This window comes from Salvia miltiorrhiza, chromosome 2, assembly GCF_028751815.1.
Source record: "Salvia miltiorrhiza cultivar Shanhuang (shh) chromosome 2, IMPLAD_Smil_shh, whole genome shotgun sequence".
NCBI lineage: Eukaryota > Viridiplantae > Streptophyta > Magnoliopsida > Lamiales > Lamiaceae > Salvia > Salvia miltiorrhiza.
The window spans coordinates 24,876,136-24,895,355 of NC_080388.1; the positions used below are offsets into that span (position 1 = coordinate 24,876,136).

Sequence of the window (19,220 nt, forward strand, 5' to 3'; positions counted from 1 at the left end):
TATTTTCAAAAATCTGAACTTTCAGTTGGCAGAAACTGCCGAATCTGGTAGGCGATGGGAAAATCGCTATATCTCTTAAACTACTTGGAGTTTTTCAACATACTTTTTTTTTCAATTAAACTAGACTCAAAGAGGTTTCTATTGATATAAAATTCGACTCCATACGAGTTCGGAGTAAAAGCAGTTTATTAGTTGAAGTTGAATCTATACAGTTTTGTTGAGATTGAAATGATTCAAAATAATTCCTATTAAGGATTTTAAAGTTTTATTGTTGATAAAATATCACTTTTAGTTTATAAATGAGCTATTGAGATATATAAATATTTTTGAGAAAGATTTCATGAGAACTTGTTGGTAGAATTATATTAGATGGAATAGTTGATAAATGAAATATTAAAGATTTATTAATTATTAAATGGTTAAAATATTAAAATTATTAGATCTTCTCGAAAATTTCTTTTTATAGTTAACTCCTTTTATTATTTTAAAATATATTTACAAATGTTCCTAAAATCTCACAATGAAATTTTCATCAGGAATTAATGTTTAGAATTTATTAATGACTTATTAGTTCTTTTAATAGTAGCAATATATATATATATTGATTGGCATTATTAAATGGGGAAAAGGAAAATATTTTATAAATTATTCTTTATTTATAATGGATAAATAAATGAATAATATAAAATGGGCTTTCCTACATCCTCAAAGGTACATGAAGTATTTCGATAAAAGAAGAACGATTGTATATGAGTTAGATACAGTCGTTTAAGGAAATATGGGTAGTTAGAGAAATGAGTGAATAAGTGATTCACTGCATTTTGTTGTTATCTTTTCTATTATTCACTCGAACACATGTTTCGTGTTATCAAAGGTTCAAATAAACAAAAGCGCCTGAGTAACCTATCGCGCTAAGGAAAGAGAATCATTGTCTTAAGTAGCAAAACACTGCAATCAGGTAGGCATTACTTTCATATATATCAAATGAGTTTAACTGTTACGTTCAAGCAAGTTATTTCATGACAAAATCTTTGAATTGAAGTTATTTCAAGTATTGTCTTGCCATAAAATGTTTTAATTTCAGTATGATATCTATCTGATATGGCTTTGCCAGTTATCATGTAATCGAATTCGGGTCTTGAGCAGTTGATAGCTATCCTGCCTTGGCTAGTGTACACCAGTGACCGTGAGTCATCTAGCGGGTTGGCCGGTCAAGTGACCGTGAGAGGTGGCCACCTCTCCGGCACACAGATTCAGATATGATAGATTACAAAAGAACTTAGTCTGATCAGACGAACTTTAGAATCACAAATGAATTTAGTATGCTTAGGGCCTTTTTAAGTAAAAACCCTTGGTTATACTATTGAAATGGCATGACAATTTACAGTTATTATGTATGTATATGATTTTCGGCATATGTCTACTGAGTACTTTGTACTCAGCCCTGCATGTATTTCTAAATGTGCAGGTTGAGCAGTGATGAGTGATGATGGGGTGTCGTACGAAGCTTTGTCATATTTACTAAATAAACTCTTGGCGATACATGTCTTCATACATGTATCACGTTCTATTTCCGCTGCGAACACTCAGTTATGATGCATATTATCCTATTATGTTGGATTGTCAAATCAAGTTATTGTATAAACACTTAAATCGGATACTCTTGACCGATTACTCGCTCTTATCTATTTATGTGTGTTTTTTTCTCATATGATGTCTCAATCTTAGTTCAATTCCTTTATTATTATTTATCACCCCTTTTCTGTCCCCTCTCCTAATTTCCCTTCCCTAGTCACGGTTTCCCGGCTTACCTATCCTTAGTTAAGACCGGTCGTGACAGAATGGTATCAGAGCAGTTCATTTGCTCTGAACCCAAGAGTTATCCCAAAATTTATTCTTTACTGAATACTAGTGTTAGAAAGGTCAGTTGACAAAAGCTCAGCACCTCATCACAACATCCTGCTCAACAGAGGTAAATATTTATTAAATGTTGAGAAAGTTGTATTTTCAAATGTTTGTACAAGTGCTTAAATCTCATGCTATATGATTGAGTAGATTCCTTGATGAACTTAGATGCGTTAGAAATGTTTGATCACTCTTACAAAGAACATAGAAGCAAAACATATACATGAGTTTAGTTATCATTCACTACAGTTGAAGTGAAAAACACAATAGAAGAAAGAAATCAGGCGTCACTCGAGGATGTATAAAGATAGAGACATGACGGAGCGTGTCACTCATGATGATACGGGCATAGTTCGAATTGTTCAAACATATCAACTATTGCCTTACCCAATAAATTTATTTATTATATAGCTCGTAGTGACAAAAGTGCATTGAATGATTTACTATTTGTGCAATGAGTTGAATCTCTTTCAACCCTTAAAATTTCAATACATATGTAAGTATTGGGATTATGACTGCACGATCTAGGACTTGTGAATTATTAATTATGCATAAGTCAGAGATTAAGACCAATATTACTTATGATATGATCACGACTTGTGTTGTTAATACATGAGAGTAATTAGAAACCTACTGCTATAATAACTTATTATGAGTTTAATTATAGAACGTCATTCTTTCAAAGATGGTAAGAACACGACGCACCGCTAGAAAGCAAATGACGAGGCGACCAAGTCCTGAAAGTATCCTCAGGGAATACCGAACCTACACACGTTGTTGGAGAGATGACCTAGGAGAGTTCCTCGCCCATTATTATCGACTGTGGAAAGCTGCACATCCCCATGGAGCCACTGGTTATGACGGGATCATGCGCTTGATCTTATTACTTCCACCAGACTGGCAGGGATGGGCTACAGAGCTCGCAGGTGACAACGTACACACTGCAGAAGAGTCGTTTGATCCAGAAGGCGATTTTCCACGGTTCATCGCAGCAATTCACTACACCTATGATGCCTTTGGCAGAGCATTCAGGGGACCATATATGAGGCCAGGAGACCTTGCTCCTGTTGGAGTTCGTCCGGAAGAAAGGACCCCACTTATGCCTACTCAAGCTCCTATAACAGCAGATCCACCCATCCCAGTGCAGAGTGTTTCCCCACAACTGTCTGTTCTCGGTCGTCGATGCCGAAACGACTTCGAGGCCGGGACATCACGTCCAAAAACCCAAAGGAAAGAGACGCCACCACCCCAATCACCAGTCGGTACACCCCCGATACAGCCACCTCCACCAAGGGGAAGAGGACCCCATTTACAGTGCGGCCATGAAACAATTAGAAGAAGTCTTGCGTCAAGCACGCGAACTTATTGATAAGGGCAAAGCCCTGGCATGCACTGACAACGATGAAGGTGAGATCTTGCGCCAGGCACTCAAGACTGCTGAAAAGGGGAAAGCTCCAGCCCACGATGACACTGGGGGAAGTAGGAAGAAAACTCCAGGCAAGGCGAGTTGGAAGCCACTACCTGCTCAGCCTCTTTCCCTTAAGAAGGGTGCTACGACCTCCGATGCAGGAACGCCCTGCAAGGATGTGGTGAAAATCCGACTTCTCGGTGGTCGTGTTCAGCTCGGGGCAGAGGGTGAGGAAACAGAGGACTACTACCTGGATATCGACTCCGAAGAGGATCCGGAGGAAGACCCAGAAGAGGATCCGGAGGAAGACCCAGAAGAGGATCCGGAGAAGAGCAAGTCTGCTAGCTCCCATGGATCGATAGTCTAGGGCAGTTGTATTTGCTTGTATGATGTATCTCGAACTCGTGGGTTGTAATATTCATCTATCTAGGAAGTTGTTAATACAGGAACGGTAAATACCTATGGACCGTTCTATAACTCCATATTATTCGAAGAGGCCTCTAGGAGGCAGAATCTTTAAGTACTTATATATAAATTCACGCCTTCAGTAAATTCGTGTGTTAAGTACTTATTATATTTCGTTGATTTAAAAGTTTTGCATACGATATAGCTAGTACAAGGAATTGAAGAAGCAATGAACGAGTGTTAGAATACATCTACCATGTACTAATAAACATATTATATTGACTTATCAGAATGCCACCAAAGAGAGGACGTCCAAGAGGTGGGAGAAGAATCCCACAAAATGATGAACGAGGTCCAGAACCAGGGCCAGAACCAGAAATAGCTCCACAACCAATACGGGCAGAACGTAGAATAGAGGAATTGTTTTTACGTCAAAACCCACCTGTATTCAGCGGTACAGGAGATCCAGCTGAGGCTGAAACTTGGGTGCGTGCAATCGAACGCATCTTCAACTTTCTGCGCTGCACCGACCAGGAACGTTTAACATGTGTGTCTTTCCAACTAACGGGATCGGCTGACTTCTGGTGGGAAGCCAGAATGAAGACAATGACAGCTGATCAACTAGAAAACTTCACCTGGGAGCAGTTCAAGATAGGGATATATGATAAATATATACCCAAAAGTTACCGGAAGAAGAAAGAGATGGAATTCTATAACCTGAAACAGGGAAGAATGACGGTAACACAGTATGATAGGATATTTTGCGACATGTCTAGGTATGCCCCAGAACTAGTTGATACAGACGAGAAAATGGCTGAAAAATTTTGTGCCGGTCTGAGGCATGAAATCAGGATGGCTTTGGCTAGTCATGGAGGGTTATCGTATACTGAATCCCTCAGTAGAGCTCTAGACATTGAGGCAGCAATGCCATGGGAAAGACCAGTGGCAACACCTATGCCACCACCCCCACAAGCCCAATCCCAGAACTACAAAGGGAAACGAAAATGGGAAGGCAATTACAATGGCCAAACTGAGAAGAAACCATGGCAGGGACAACCACCCCAGCAACAGGGCTTTGGAAGGCAAGTTGCTCCTAATCAGGCGGGGAACAACCAACAGAAAACTTCACACTGCCCAAAGTGCAACAAAAACCATGGTGGAATCTGCAAGGCTGACAGTGATAGTTGTTACATCTGTAACCAGAAGGGGCATTATGCAAATCGTTGCCCAAATAAGCAACACGGGATGAGCTTAAGGCCAAACCCACCATTCCAAGCCCCACATCTGAGAGCTATCCAAGCGCTACCCCAGCCACGTCATCTACAATTGCCGCAGCCTCAACAATCACATCAACCACAGCTGCCACAACCACAGCCACGTCAGCAGCAACAAAAGATGCAACCGTATCACGCAAGAGCCTATGCTATCAAACAGAACCAGCCCGAGAAAAACCAGGGAAACCTGGCAAGTATGGGCATGCTACTCAACACACCTATTGTACTTCTGTTTGATACGGGTGCTTCACATTCTTTCATTGCAAGTGCATGTGTGGACACCCTAGGACTCAAAATAGAAAGATCTAATCAGGACATGAGTATCTCTTCACCAATAGGAGGAACAATGACAGTAACGCATGTTTGCTCGAACTTAGAATTGAACATAGGATCACTAGAGGTCATAGCAAACAACGTATATGTTATACCGATGTCGGACGTAGATATAATCCTAGGAATGGATTGGCTAGCTGAAAACTACGCTACAATCTTATGCAAGGAGCGGAAGATCTCTTTCAAATTTCCAGAAAAAAATGCTTGGGAATTTCACGGGATAAGAATGGGTAGGAGAATACCAATTATATCCACCCTACAAGCAAGAAAGATGATGAATAAGAAGGACTCTCAGGCATTCCTCGTGTACCTAAACGGGAAAGCTGAGACAAAAAGAGCAATTGAAGATGTGGATATCGTACGAGAATTCCGTGATGTGTTTCCAGAAGACTTGCCAGGATTGCCACCTAATAGGCAAGTAGAATTTACCATAGACTTAGAACCGGGAGCGGCGCCAGTATCAAAGGCACCGTATAGGATGGCTCCAAAAGAATTGGAGGAACTAAAAATTCAATTGCAAGAACTACTGGACCTAGGTTTCATCAGACCTAGTGTATCCCCATGGGGAGCACCAGTTTTGTTTGTCAAAAAGAAAGATGGCACCTTGAGAATGTGCATTGACTATAGAGAGCTGAACAAGCTAACACTCAAGAACAAATATCCTTTGCCAAGGATAGAGGATTTGTTTGACCAACTTAGGGGTGCGAGTGTATTTTCAAAAATCGACTTGAGATCTGGCTATCATCAACTGAAGGTCAGACAAGAAGATATACCCAAAATAGCTTTTCGAACAAGGTATGGCCACTACGAGTTCGTAGTTATGCCATTCGGGCTAACAAATGCACCAGCTGTATTCATGGATCTCATGAATAGGGTTTTTCACCCCTACTTGGACAAGTTCGTCTTAGTGTTCATAGATGACGTCCTCATCTACTCCAAAAATGAAGAAGAACATAAAGAGCATTTGAGGACCACTCTACAAACGCTAAGGAATGAACGACTCTACGCCAAATTCAGCAAATGCGAGTTTTGGCTGAGAGAAGTCACATTTCTAGGACACATCGTATCATCAGAAGGAATCAAGGTAGATCCTGCTAAAGTGGAAGCAGTACAAGAATGGAAGTCGCCAACAAATCCAAACGAGATCAGGAGTTTCTTAGGATTGGCTGGCTATTATCGAAGGTTTATTGAAGGATTTTCGAAAATAGCAAGGCCAATGACGCAACTGCTCAAGAAGGGGATCAAGTATACTTGGACGGACGAGTGTGAGGAGAGTTTCCAAAAACTCAAGAAGATGCTAACTACTGCGCCGGTTTTAGCAGTCCCCGAACCAGACAAAGAATATGTAATCTACACGGATGCGTCCAAAAATGGACTAGGTTGCGTGTTGATGCAAGATGGCAAGGTAATAGCATATGCATCACGACAACTTAGACCTCATGAGTTGAATTATCCGACTCATGATCTGGAACTAGCTGCAGTAGTACATGCATTAAAAATCTGGAGACATCACCTATATGGAGTTAGGTGTGAGATTTTTACTGATCACAAAAGTCTGAAGTACTTTTTCGAGCAAAAAGATCTAAACATGAGACAAAGGAGATGGCTCGAATTAGTAAAGGACTATGACTGTGGTATTAACTACCACCCAGGCAAGGCTAATGTAGTAGCCGACGCATTAAGCCGAAAAGTCTCGTCAAAATTAGGACATCTTCTCACGAGAGAAGTTGAGCTTATAAAAGAATTTGACAAGATGAAGATAGAAGTGATTAAACCACCTGGAACTATAGCAGGCGTTGTTGAGACAATACCTAGTTTAAGAAAAATGGTGGTAGAAGCACAAAGAAAGGATGAGAAGATGGAAAAATTACGGGAAAAGATAAGATTAGGAGATCTCAAAGATTTCCAAGAAGCACCAGACAATGCCATACTCTTTGAAGGAAGGATATGCATTCCTCAAGATGAAGAACTTAAGAATAAAATCTTGAGCGAAGCCCATGATACCCCTTATACTGCCCACCCGGGAAGTACTAAGATGTATCAAGATCTAAAAGAGAATTTCTGGTGGGAAGGAATGAAACGAGATGTAGCCTCGTTTGTTGAACGATGTCTTGCTTGCCAGCAAGTGAAAGCCTTACACCAAAGGCCTTACGGGGAACTACAACCCTTGGAGATACCAGAATGGAAATGGGATGATATAGCAATGGACTTCGTCACAGGATTGCCAAGATCCAAGCGAGGTAACACGGCTATATGGGTCATTGTGGACAGACTTACGAAGTGTGCGCACTTTATACCAATCCCAATCACCCATGGATCCGACAAGTTAGCTCAACTTTATGTTAGAGAAATTGTGCGTTTGCACGGAGTGCCAAAGTCAATTACATCGGACAGAGATTCCAAGTTCACATCCAGATTCTGGATCAGTTTACAAAAAGAACTGGGCACAAGATTGAATTTTAGTACAGCTTTTCACCCACAGACAGATGGTCAGTCTGAAAGAACGATTCAAACATTGGAGGATATGCTGAGGACAGTAGTGCTAGACCAGGGTGAAAACTGGGAGCACATTTTGCCACTCATCGAGTTTGCATATAATAATAGTCACCAAGCGACTATCGCTATGGCACCCTACGAAGCACTGTATGGGAGAAAGTGTAGATCGCCACTTTATTGGGATGAAGTGGGCGAGAGAAAAATCCTAGGGCCAGACACAATAGGTGAAATGATTGAAATCGTTCGCCAAATCCGACAGAGGATTAAGGAGGCCCAGGATAGACAAAAGTCATATGCTGATAAACGCCGAACTGACTTACAATTTGAGAATGGAGAAAAAGTCTTTCTGAAAGTTTCTCCATCAAAAGGGATCATTAGGTTCGGAGTTAAAGGGAAACTTAGACCCCGATTTATAGGACCCTATGAGATCCTAGAAAGAATAGGCCCAGTGGCTTACAGGCTGGCATTACTGCCAAGTCTAGGAAATGTCCATAATGTTTTCCACGTATCACAACTTAGGAAGTACGTTTTCGATCCAAAGCACGTGATACACCAAAATGAGATGATCCTTAATCCAGACCTGAGCTATGAAGAAAGACCCGAAGCGATTTTAGATAAAAAGGTGCAACAACTCCGAAATAAATCAATCACCTCAGTGAAAGTTCTTTGGAGGCACCATGGACAAGAAGAAGCTACGTGGGAGCTCGAAGACAAGATGAAAGAAAAATATCCAGAGTTGTTTAACGAAGGTATGCAAATTTCGGGACGAAATTTATTTTAAGGGGGGTAGTATGTGATGCCCCGCTCTTTTAAATACATATTAGATTAAATATGTGCATTAGTTATAAAATTCTTTTAATTATTTATGGTGATTATTTTGTTCAGATAATATTATTTCAGCAAAAGTCTGTATAAGAGATACAGAGCTGCGATTTAATATTCAGTCATGAATGAAACCAATAATTAAATTTATTGGTTTAACTATACGTTTGAGACTTTGTTTTACCAGTTTATTGATTTAATCAATATTATTAGAAAATTTAGATTTATAACCGATTTTATAAATCGTGTTATTTAAATCAAATTGCTAGAATTATAACTTGAGATCATATGCATAATAATTTTATTATTTCGCATTATATGAGTTAAGGTATTAAGTCGCGAATTAATTCCGACTTTCACGTATTAAATCTCAAGATTGAGGATTTAATTTATATAAATACGACGAGTATTTTTTAAACGAGAATTGGAGAATTATTACAGGAACTAGGAGAAACTAGATCACGGCACTACACGTATGTCTCGATTTTTCATCCAACACATCAATTCCTACACTATTTCCTACACTATTCCCTATACTATTCACCTTCCCCTCCAATACACCATTACTGCAGAAGGAGATTGTAAAGATTGCAGATTTCTTCCTGTAGTATATCTGAACTCCATCACACCCCAAAGTCTCCTGTAGGAGAAGAAAATCACGCCAATATCCACAATTTTCAAAAGCTTCAGCACGCCGAGAAAGAAATTTCACGGTAAGATCACAATTGTCAAAGGATGTAAATTTCAACGATCAAATCTTCAAAAGTTGCAACTCCAGGTACCAAAATTTCCACCATTTTGATTCTGTTGTCTGCAGAAACTCCTCTATAAATTGAGGAGAGTTCTGCAGAAGGAAGAAGTGCAGCGAGCAAGAGAGAGTTTAGGAGATTTGTTTTTTTTACTTGCAAGAGCTCAAGTGAGCTCCCTTCGCCGGGCCATTTCTTCGTCGACCGGCCACTAGGCTCTGAACCGAGAACGTGTACTCGTTCCTCCATCTTTAGGCTACCAAACCCAACAATCGAAAGGCCGAAACCTTCTCTATATTTTCCCGACCAAAGGCCACAATATCCTTCGGAGGCCAACGTCGAATTCCCGACTTAGCCACCGACCAACTTACGGCCTTCGTTTCTCACTATCCTTACGACGAAAAAGGATCGAGAAACCACCGTTGTGTAGCCTGATCTATCTCGCACGAGGAAAACTAAGTCGTAGACCTTCGCGGCTAAACCCCATCGCGGAACGACGACCAGAAAAAAACCCCGGCGAACAACTTCCATTAGTGCTCACTTGGACAAGGGTAAGTTGACGCCCTTATTTCGATGCATTCCCGTTTCTATTATATTATGAGAAATTTCTGGGGTATAGATGGGAGTGTGGTAAATATTCGTACAAAGTTTCATATCATTTGAACTTCGTTTACTACCCTTTTAAAATTCGAGAAGTCTACTGCCCGTATCTGCTATAACTGTGGTGAGGCAGATGATTAAGTTAATTATTTCAGTAACCATATGTTGATATTTAGCTCTCAAATTTTTATTCTATGAAGATATATGTGTTAGCTATCTACATATAAAATTTGAGCTCATTCAGGTAACGTTTGCTATTTTTCAAAAATCTGGACTTTCAGTTGGCAGAAACTGCCGAATCTGGTAGGCGATGGGAAAATCGCTATATCTCTTAAACTACTTGGAGTTTTTCAACATACTTTTTTTTCAATTAAACTAGACTCAAAGAGGTTTCTATTGATATAAAATTCGACTCCATACGAGTTCGGAGTAAAAGCAGTTTATTAGTTGAAGTTGAATCTATACAGTTTTGTTGAGATTGAAATGATTCAAAATAATTCCTATTAAGGATTTTAAAGTTTTATTGTTGATAAAATATCACTTTTAGTTTATAAATGAGCTATTGAGATATATAAATATTTTGAGAAAGATTTCATGAGAACTTGTTGGTAGAATTATATTAGATGGAATAGTTGATAAATGAAATATTAAAGATTTATTAATTATTAAATGGTTAAAATATTAAAATTATTAGATCTTCTCGAAAATTTCTTTTTATAGTTAACTCCTTTTATTATTTTAAAATATATTTACAAATGTTCCTAAAATCTCACAATGAAATTTTCATCAGGAATTAATGTTTAGAATTTATTAATGACTTATTAGTTCTTTTAATAGTAGCAATATATATATATATTGATTGGCATTATTAAATGGGGAAAAGGAAAATATTTTATAAATTATTCTTTATTTATAATGGATAAATAAATGAATAATATAAAATGGGCTTTCCTACATCCTCAAAGGTACATGAAGTATTTCGATAAAAGAAGAACGATTGTATATGAGTTAGATACAGTCGTTTAAGGAAATATGGGTAGTTAGAGAAATGAGTGAATAAGTGATTCACTGCATTTGTTGTTATCTTTTCTATTATTCACTCGAACACATGTTTCGTGTTATCAAAGGTTCAAATAAACAAAAGCGCCTGAGTAACCTATCGCGCTAAGGAAAGAGAATCATTGTCTTAAGTAGCAAAACACTGCAATCAGGTAGGCATTACTTTCATATATATCAAATGAGTTTAACTGTTACGTTCAAGCAAGTTATTTCATGACAAAATCTTTGAATTGAAGTTATTTCAAGTATTGTCTTGCCATAAAATGTTTTAATTTCAGTATGATATCTATCTGATATGGCTTTGCCAGTTATCATGTAATCGAATTCGGGTCTTGAGCAGTTGATAGCTATCCTGCCTTGGCTAGTGTACACCAGTGACCGTGAGTCATCTAGCGGGTTGGCCGGTCAAGTGACCGTGAGAGGTGGCCACCTCTCCGGCACACAGATTCAGATATGATAGATTACAAAAAGAACTTAGTCTGATCAGACGAACTTTAGAATCACAAATGAATTTAGTATGCTTAGGGCCTTTTTAAGTAAAAACCCTTGGTTATACTATTGAAATGGCATGACAATTTACAGTTATTATGTATGTATATGATTTTCGGCATATGTCTACTGAGTACTTTGTACTCAGCCCTGCATGTATTTCTAAATGTGCAGGTTGAGCAGTGATGAGTGATGATGGGGTGTCGTACGAAGCTTTGTCATATTTACTAAATAAACTCTTGGCGATACATGTCTTCATACATGTATCACGTTCTATTTCCGCTGCGAACACTCAGTTATGATGCATATTATCCTATTATGTTGGATTGTCAAATCAAGTTATTGTATAAACACTTAAATCGGATACTCTTGACCGATTACTCGCTCTTATCTATTTATGTGTGTTTTTTTTCTCATATGATGTCTCAATCTTAGTTCAATTCCTTTATTATTATTTATCACCCCTTTTCTGTCCCCTCTCCTAATTTCCCTTCCCTAGTCACGGTTTCCCGGCTTACCTATCCTTAGTTAAGACCGGTCGTGACAATTTTATTTCATCTACACCACACAGCAACAAATCCAGTGAAAGGTTATATTTCTAACTCATCCAGTTCACGCCAAGTTCATCAATTCTTAGCCGAGCAGCAAAGCACAAACACACATCCATAATCTCATCAAGATACATGCATATATATTGTGTATATATTTACTTTCAAACATGACTATTGTAAAGAAGAAAGGGAAAGGATTTAATTTTGAAGCTTTGATTTTGGTTCCCTGTCTGTCGATTTTGGGCTGAGAGTCGAAGGCTGTGAGGCGGCTCATCGCCGTTGCTCCGGCGAGGGCTTGAGGGGAGAGCCGAGAGGAGAGGAGGCTGAGCCTAGGGCTCCGGCGGGCGGCTCTTGCTGCTGTTTGTCGGTGAAGAGTGGGGAAAGAGAGGGCGACGGCAGCTCGTCGCTGTTGTCCGTCCGGTGGTGGTGGTGGTGGTTCGCCACTGTCACAGAGAGAGAGAGAGAGAGAGAGTTGGGTTGGGGCGGTGGTTGATTTACAGAGGGAGGCTAGGGCGCGGCGGCCCTGCCGCTGTCGTCCGGCCACGGACGGAGGGAGAGCAGAGTAGAGAGGGAAGGAGCGGCGACCTCGCCGTTTCCAATGAGGGAGACGATCAGACGGAGTGAGGCGTGGGTTTCAATTTTGAGAGAAAGTCGAGGGAGAGACGGCGGCAGCCTATCTGCTGCTATCGGCCGGAGATCTGAGGGAGAGACGGCGGTGCTGTCGTTGCAGTCGCCGAAAAAGGGAGAAGGGAGAGGAGAGCTGGGACCTGTCGCCGCTTGCTCCGACGAGCTCCGACGGCGATGGATTTCCGATTTGAGAGAGAGAGAGAGAGAGCAGTCGAGTGTTGAGAGAGAGAAGAGCAATCGAGAGGGGTGAGAGACTGATGAATGTGTGCGTGGGTGTGCGACTGATAGGGGGAAGGAAAAGTAGGGCCGCTGTTGGGCTTCTGTGTTGGGCCGGTTTTTGTTTAATTATCAGTTGGGTCTTTATTTTATTAATCAGTTGGGCTGATTAGTTTAAATTCAGCTGGGCCTTATTTTAAACATCATTTGGGTCAGTTTTATTTTAAAACTTTGGCCTGCCTTGATTAATTAAATTAATTGGGCTGCCCTATTTTATTAATTGAACTATTAATTAGTTTAATTAATTATTTTCAAAGACTAGTTTTCATAATAATATTAAATTATTATTATGTGCATATTTTAAGTAATTACTTATTATATGCTAAGCATGACATGAAATTCAATTATATTTTGCAATAAAAGTATTTATGATTTAATTGGTTTTATTTATAATTCCAATTATTAAAGAAAGATGAGTGAGAATATTGTTGGTGTTCTTAACTCAAGAGAAATGTTTTCAATTATTTATTCTTCAAATTTTGAAAACCCGGCTAAGTGAATCATAGAATATTAAGCACTACACCATGACTTAAGATTATATTCAAGGAGACCTATTGAGAATAGATTTCTTGTAGGCTTTGAGCAACAGGAGGATTAGCACTGCTATTCCGATTCAGAGATAACGTTAAGCGACAGGCATTGCCTATACAGGTGGGCTTATTTTCCAAATGTATGATTGAGCTAATGAGCTTAAATGTTTCATGAAATACAAACTGTTTATCCAATAAATATTTTTGTGCACTCTACCATGTTTAAGGCTCGCGCAGTTAATCAATTGAGGTTCTCTTATGACCTAATACGTTGTTTGAGAATTGTGTACACTTGTTAGTTGACTCGGTGGGTTGATCTCCATCGGGCTCTAACCAGAGGCGTTATAAGGGTGCTCGGTTGGATGTGTTCCGGAGCATGAGAAATAAGAGGCCTGCCTGGGTAGCATCCCGAGGTCAAAGTAAACTTGGTTGGGTTACGCCCTCAGTCCAAGCCAGCGGGAGACAGAGATCCGTCGGTGGCTAAAAGGTCCGGGATCACAGCGAGTAACAGAATAGAGTGTGACAACTGCGCGCAATCAAATATATATATATATATATATATATATATATATATATATATATATATATATATATATGAAATGTTTTAACATGCATAGAAGTTATTTTTCTTTAAAACCTTCTATGTCATGTCAGTAAGATTGGATAAACTGCTCTTATAGATTATGAAATGTTTTAAAGTTGCAGCCCACTAAGTACATTAGTACTTAGCCCAAAAATACTTTCAAATGTTTTCAGGTTAATGGCGGGTGATGACGGGGCGGAGCTGAGGCTAGAGTTCAACTCCTTATTTTTATTTCCGCTGCAGAACTAGCCAGTATCTGTCTTTTGTTCCTTAACTTAAGACCTATTATGTTGTGATTCTAAACAATATCTTTTGTTGAGCCTAGACTATTGACTCTCAAGTATTTCGATCAGTGAATGTTGGTTATCTGAAGCATGACACTAAACTTATGATCCTGAAGTTATTATGTTTGTTGATTGATTCGTATCACTTGAATACCTGTCTTTCTTCATCCAAAGGGGCTAAGCCCGATTGTTATCCCTTTTATTCGAATTTCACAAGGATTTTCCCTTGTTCATTTAGATGATTAGTCGTACCCCAGTTATAGTTATTGTTTCAAGAATTGGGGTGTGACAGAATGGTATCAGAGCATAAGTTTTCTTTCATGTCTCTGATAACCAAAAGCTTCCAATGTTGAGTCTAGATTAGTGCCTCTAGACTTCTAAGAAAGTTGTTGAACCTCAGCTCGCCGTCACACTGCCGCAAGAAAAAGGTACGATTTAAAAGTTTCAAAGTTATTAAATGTTTTGAAGGTTTCCAAAAAGTGCGCGCTTTCAGTAAATGATGCTATGTGAATTGCTTACCGCTTTCCATATGCTATAAGTTATGAATTGCTAATCGCTTTCATATTGTTATTTTGGGTCTCCGACTCATATAACCAGCTAAGTATCGTGTTTGGGACAACCCGAGCCCTTAACGATAAGACAAGATAGTATCGTGTTTGGGACAACCCGAGCCCTTAACGATAAGATAAGTCAGTATCGTGTTTGGGACAACCCGAGCCCTTAACGATAAGATGAGTTAATGGCGTGTTTAGGACTATCGAGCCTTTCACGAATACCAGATGTATGGTCGAGTTAGATTCTTTGAATCTTTCCGGCAATAGAAAAGTTTCTTGTGGCATTTAATGTCCACATGTTTCAGGTTTCAAAGAGAATGAATGAATGAGAGAGTTTATGTTATCGTTTTAGGTTCACTGCCTATACGATCAGGATGAAGGGTCCTCTTACAATTGTTTGAGTACCACCCAAGAATACCTTGGGAATGTTAGTCGTGATAGCTCCGCTTGATCGATTTAAGTAAGGACTGGTAAGATAGAAACGTTTAACATAGACATGTTAAAACGTAGAAGCAATGAGATGAGATTAAGGTTTCACTTAAGTACTCCACTAAGTTAAGATCAGTTTCCACATAGAGTTAGCCTTTCATAGGGTTACACTATAGAAGCAATATACCTTGGGTATATCTATGTATGTATACATGTATGCATGCATGCGGAATGAGTCTCACATTTGTGTTGATTTCGTCCGTTAATCAGAATGGAAGATGCGCCGAGAGGACGCGGTAGGGGACGAGGACGTGGTCGCGGACGCGGCAGGGGATTCATCCCTGAACAGTCTATCTCTCAAGTAGCACCAGAGCGTACTGCTGAGGAAAAGTTTCGTAAAGAAAAGCCTCCAACGTTTGATGGCCTGGGCGATCCCGCGGACGCCGAGAAATGGGTTAGAGCAGTAGAGCGAATCTTCGGTTACATCCGTTGCGATGACGAAGACAAAGTGACTTGCGCGACTTACCAACTGGTAGACGAAGCCGACTTCTGGTGGGAATCGATGAGGCGCACAATGACTGAAGAACAGTGGGAAAATTTCACATGGGAAGATTTTAAGACTGAATTGTATGAGAAGTACATACCAGGCTGCTATAGATAGAAGAAACAGAACGAGTTCTGGAATTTGAAGCAGAGGGCTGGGACAGTAACTGAGTATGATAGGGCCTTTAACCAGCTGTCAAGGTATGCTCCACTATTAGTGGACACTGATGAGAAACGCGCGGAGAAATTCAGGAATGGACTGCGCCATGAGATATCAATCTCCCTAGCAAGCCAGGGAGGTCTCACTTATGCACAAACTTTGAGCAGGGCTCTCACCATTGAGTCATTGCTACCAAGGGAGAAAGGAAAAGCTCCGGGACAGTCTGGATTTGTACCACCTCAAGATGGTGGTAAAGGAAAAAGAAAGTGGAACGAGGGAACTAGTGGAAACCCTGGAAATGGAAATGGGAAGAAACCATGGGTTGCTAACAAAAATCAGAATCAGCGTCAGAACCATCAGCCGCAAGCAATGGGGCGACCACTTTGCCCAAAGTGTCAGCGACCTCATTCAGGGGAATGCCTGAAAGGAATGAATATCTGCTATAGTTGTGGAGAAACTGGGCACTATGCTTCAGCATGTCCAAAGAAGAACGGAGGAGCACCTCAACAGCAAAACCCCGGGAATCAGCAGCGACAAAATCAGGGTCCTGGAGGACATCGTGGACAGCCACAGAATGCTAGGGCCTATGCCCTTAACCAAAACCAAGCAGCAGGAAACCAAGGAAATCTGGCAGGTATGATTAATGTTTTCGACGTGCCGATTATAGCTTTGTTTGATACTGGAGCGTCCCACTCTTTCATTTCACATGCTGCTTGTAAGAGATTAGAACTGACTCCACAATTGGCTGAGACAACATTAGAGGTTAGCACCCCTGGTGGTGGAAGATTGGCTGCTAAGGACATTATCTCGAACTCAGAGCTGAACATAGGCGCTGAAACGTTTAAGGCAGATTTGTATGTCATCGCTATGATAGAATTCGATATAATCCTAGGGATGGACTCGCTTACTCAAGTCGGTGCCACGATACTGTGTAGCGAGAGAAAGATCTCTTTCCAATCCGCTGGAAAAGATAAGGCAAGTTTTCATGGCATAAGAATGGGAGGAAGAGTACCAGTGATTTCGGCGATGAAGGCCACAAAGATAATGAGGAAGGGAGAATGTCAGGCTTTCCTAGTCAGTTTGACAGGAGAACGTGAAGTAGAGAAAACGATCGAAGAGGTTCCAGTGGTGCGAGATTTCAAAGATGTTTTTCCCGAAGAATTGCCCGGTATGCCACCAAACAGACAACTAGAATTCACGATTGATCTAGAACCCGGGGCAGCGCCAGTGTCAAAGGCACCATACATAATGGCCCCGCCAGAGTTACAAGAATTGAAAGTGCAACTACAAGAACTGTTGGATCTAGGTTTCATACAGCCTAGCGTGTCACCGTGGGGAGCACCGGTCTTATTCGTCAAGAAGAAAGATGGTTCACTAAGGATGTGTATCGATTATAGAGAATTGAACAAGCTCACGATAAAGAATAGATATCCTCTTCCAAGGATAGACGACCTGTTTGATCAGTTGAAAGGAGCCGGTGTGTTTTCCAAGATTGATCTAAGATCTGGTTACCATAAACTCAAGATGAAAAGAGAAGACATCCCAAAGACAGCGTTTCGAACGCGTTACGGACATTACGAGTTCACAGTGATGCCCTTTGGATTAACGAATGCCCCAGCAGTTTTCATGGACCTGATGAACAGAGTTTTTCATCAGTATCTCGATAGTTTTGTCTTAGTGTTTATTGACGACATCCTCATATACTCTAAGACTGAAGAACAACACGAGGAGCACTTGCGCATCGTACTCGAAATCCTGCGTAATGAGAGACTGTTTGCCAAATTCAGCAAATGCGAATTTTGGTTGAGAGAAGTGATGTTTCTCGATCACATAGTGTCGACTGAAGGAATCAAAGTGGACCCCGCCAAGGTCGAAGCAGTCAAGGGATGGAAGGCACCATCAAATGTCAATGAGATCAGGAGTTTCCTCTAGGGGTGAGCAAAATATCCGAAATCCGAATATCTGATCCGAACCAAATCGAAATTTAAAATTTGGTTTGGATTTTTGGATCGGATTGGATTGAATTTTAAGCAAATTTCGGATTTTCGGATCGGATCGGATTGGCACCTTAAAAATCCAAAAAAATCCGAAATTCGAATTATATTTATAATATAATTAATATTATAATATTATAAATAAATATATATAATTATTAGTTTTTAAATAGTTAAATATTTCTAAATTCTAACCCTATACTCCCATTTTGGTTGATTATAATTAATGGCTTGTTAATTATGACCTTAATTTGATTGTAATTATCTAATATGTTAGGTTGACATCTATTTCGGATTTTTCAGATTTTTTCGATTTTCGGATTTTTTTTTATACATTTCGATTTTTTTTTCACATTTCGGGTTTTTCGGTTCGGATCGGATTTTATCCGAAATTTTTCGGATTTTCGGATTTGGATTTTCGGATAATACGGTTCGGATCGGATTGAATTTTAGGAAAATTTCGGATTTTCGGATCGGATCGGATCAGGCAAAAATCCGATCCGAAATCCGAATGCTCACCCCTAGTTTCCTCGCTCTAGCAGGTTACTACAGAAGATTCATCGAAGGATTCTCGAAATTGGCTAGGCCAATGACTCAGCTTTTGAGAAAAGGGACTAAATACGTTTGGTCTGAAGCGTGCGAACAAAGTTTTAAGGAGCTCAAGACTAGGCTGACTACTGCACCAGTGTTAGCAATACCAGAAGAAAATGAAGAATTCGTGGTGTATACTGATGCCTCGAAACTAGGATTGGGTTGCGTGTTGATGCAAAATCAGAAAGTGATAGCATACGCGTCTCGTCAATTGAAGCCTCATGAGCTGAACTACCCGACTCATGATTTAGAACTAGCAGCCGTCGTGCACGCGCTGAAGATTTGGAGACACTACCTCTATGGAGTTAAGTGTGAGATCTTTACAGATCATAAGAGTTTGAAGTACTTCTTCGAGCAAAAGGATTTGAACATGAGACAACGAAGATGGCTCGAATTAGTAAAGGATTACGATTGCACCATCAGTTACCATCCAGGAAAAGTGAATGTAGTAGCTGACGCCCTGAGTCGAAAGACAAAGGCTAAGCTAGGATATTTCATCACCCAACAGAAGGAGCTGATTCGTGAGTTCGCCTCACTCAGTTTAGAGATTGTTTGTCCCCC

General features: G+C 40.1%; 1 protein-coding gene across 1 annotated transcript; it reads left to right on the forward strand.

The window, feature by feature from the left end:
- The first annotated feature begins 3,227 nt into the window (after nucleotides 1–3,227).
- Nucleotides 3,228–17,741, forward strand: LOC131008180 (uncharacterized). The gene is made up of 3 exons (XM_057935072.1): nucleotides 3,228–3,540; nucleotides 16,331–17,443; nucleotides 17,731–17,741. Exons 1-3 carry the CDS (start codon nucleotides 3,228–3,230, stop codon nucleotides 17,739–17,741), a joined length of 1,437 nt encoding a protein of 478 aa, XP_057791055.1.
- The last annotated feature ends 1,479 nt before the right edge of the window (nucleotides 17,742–19,220 follow it).

Bases quoted from the DNA above. Each gene is read 5' to 3' on its own strand.
- LOC131008180 (XM_057935072.1), top strand. From the start codon at position 3,228: ATGAAACAATTAGAAGAAGTCTTGCGTCAAGCACGCGAACTTATTGAT. The intron at 3,541-16,330 runs GTGAGGAAACAG...ATGGTGGTAAAG, and splicing joins TGTTCAGCTCGGGGCAGAGG to GAAAAAGAAAGTGGAACGAG.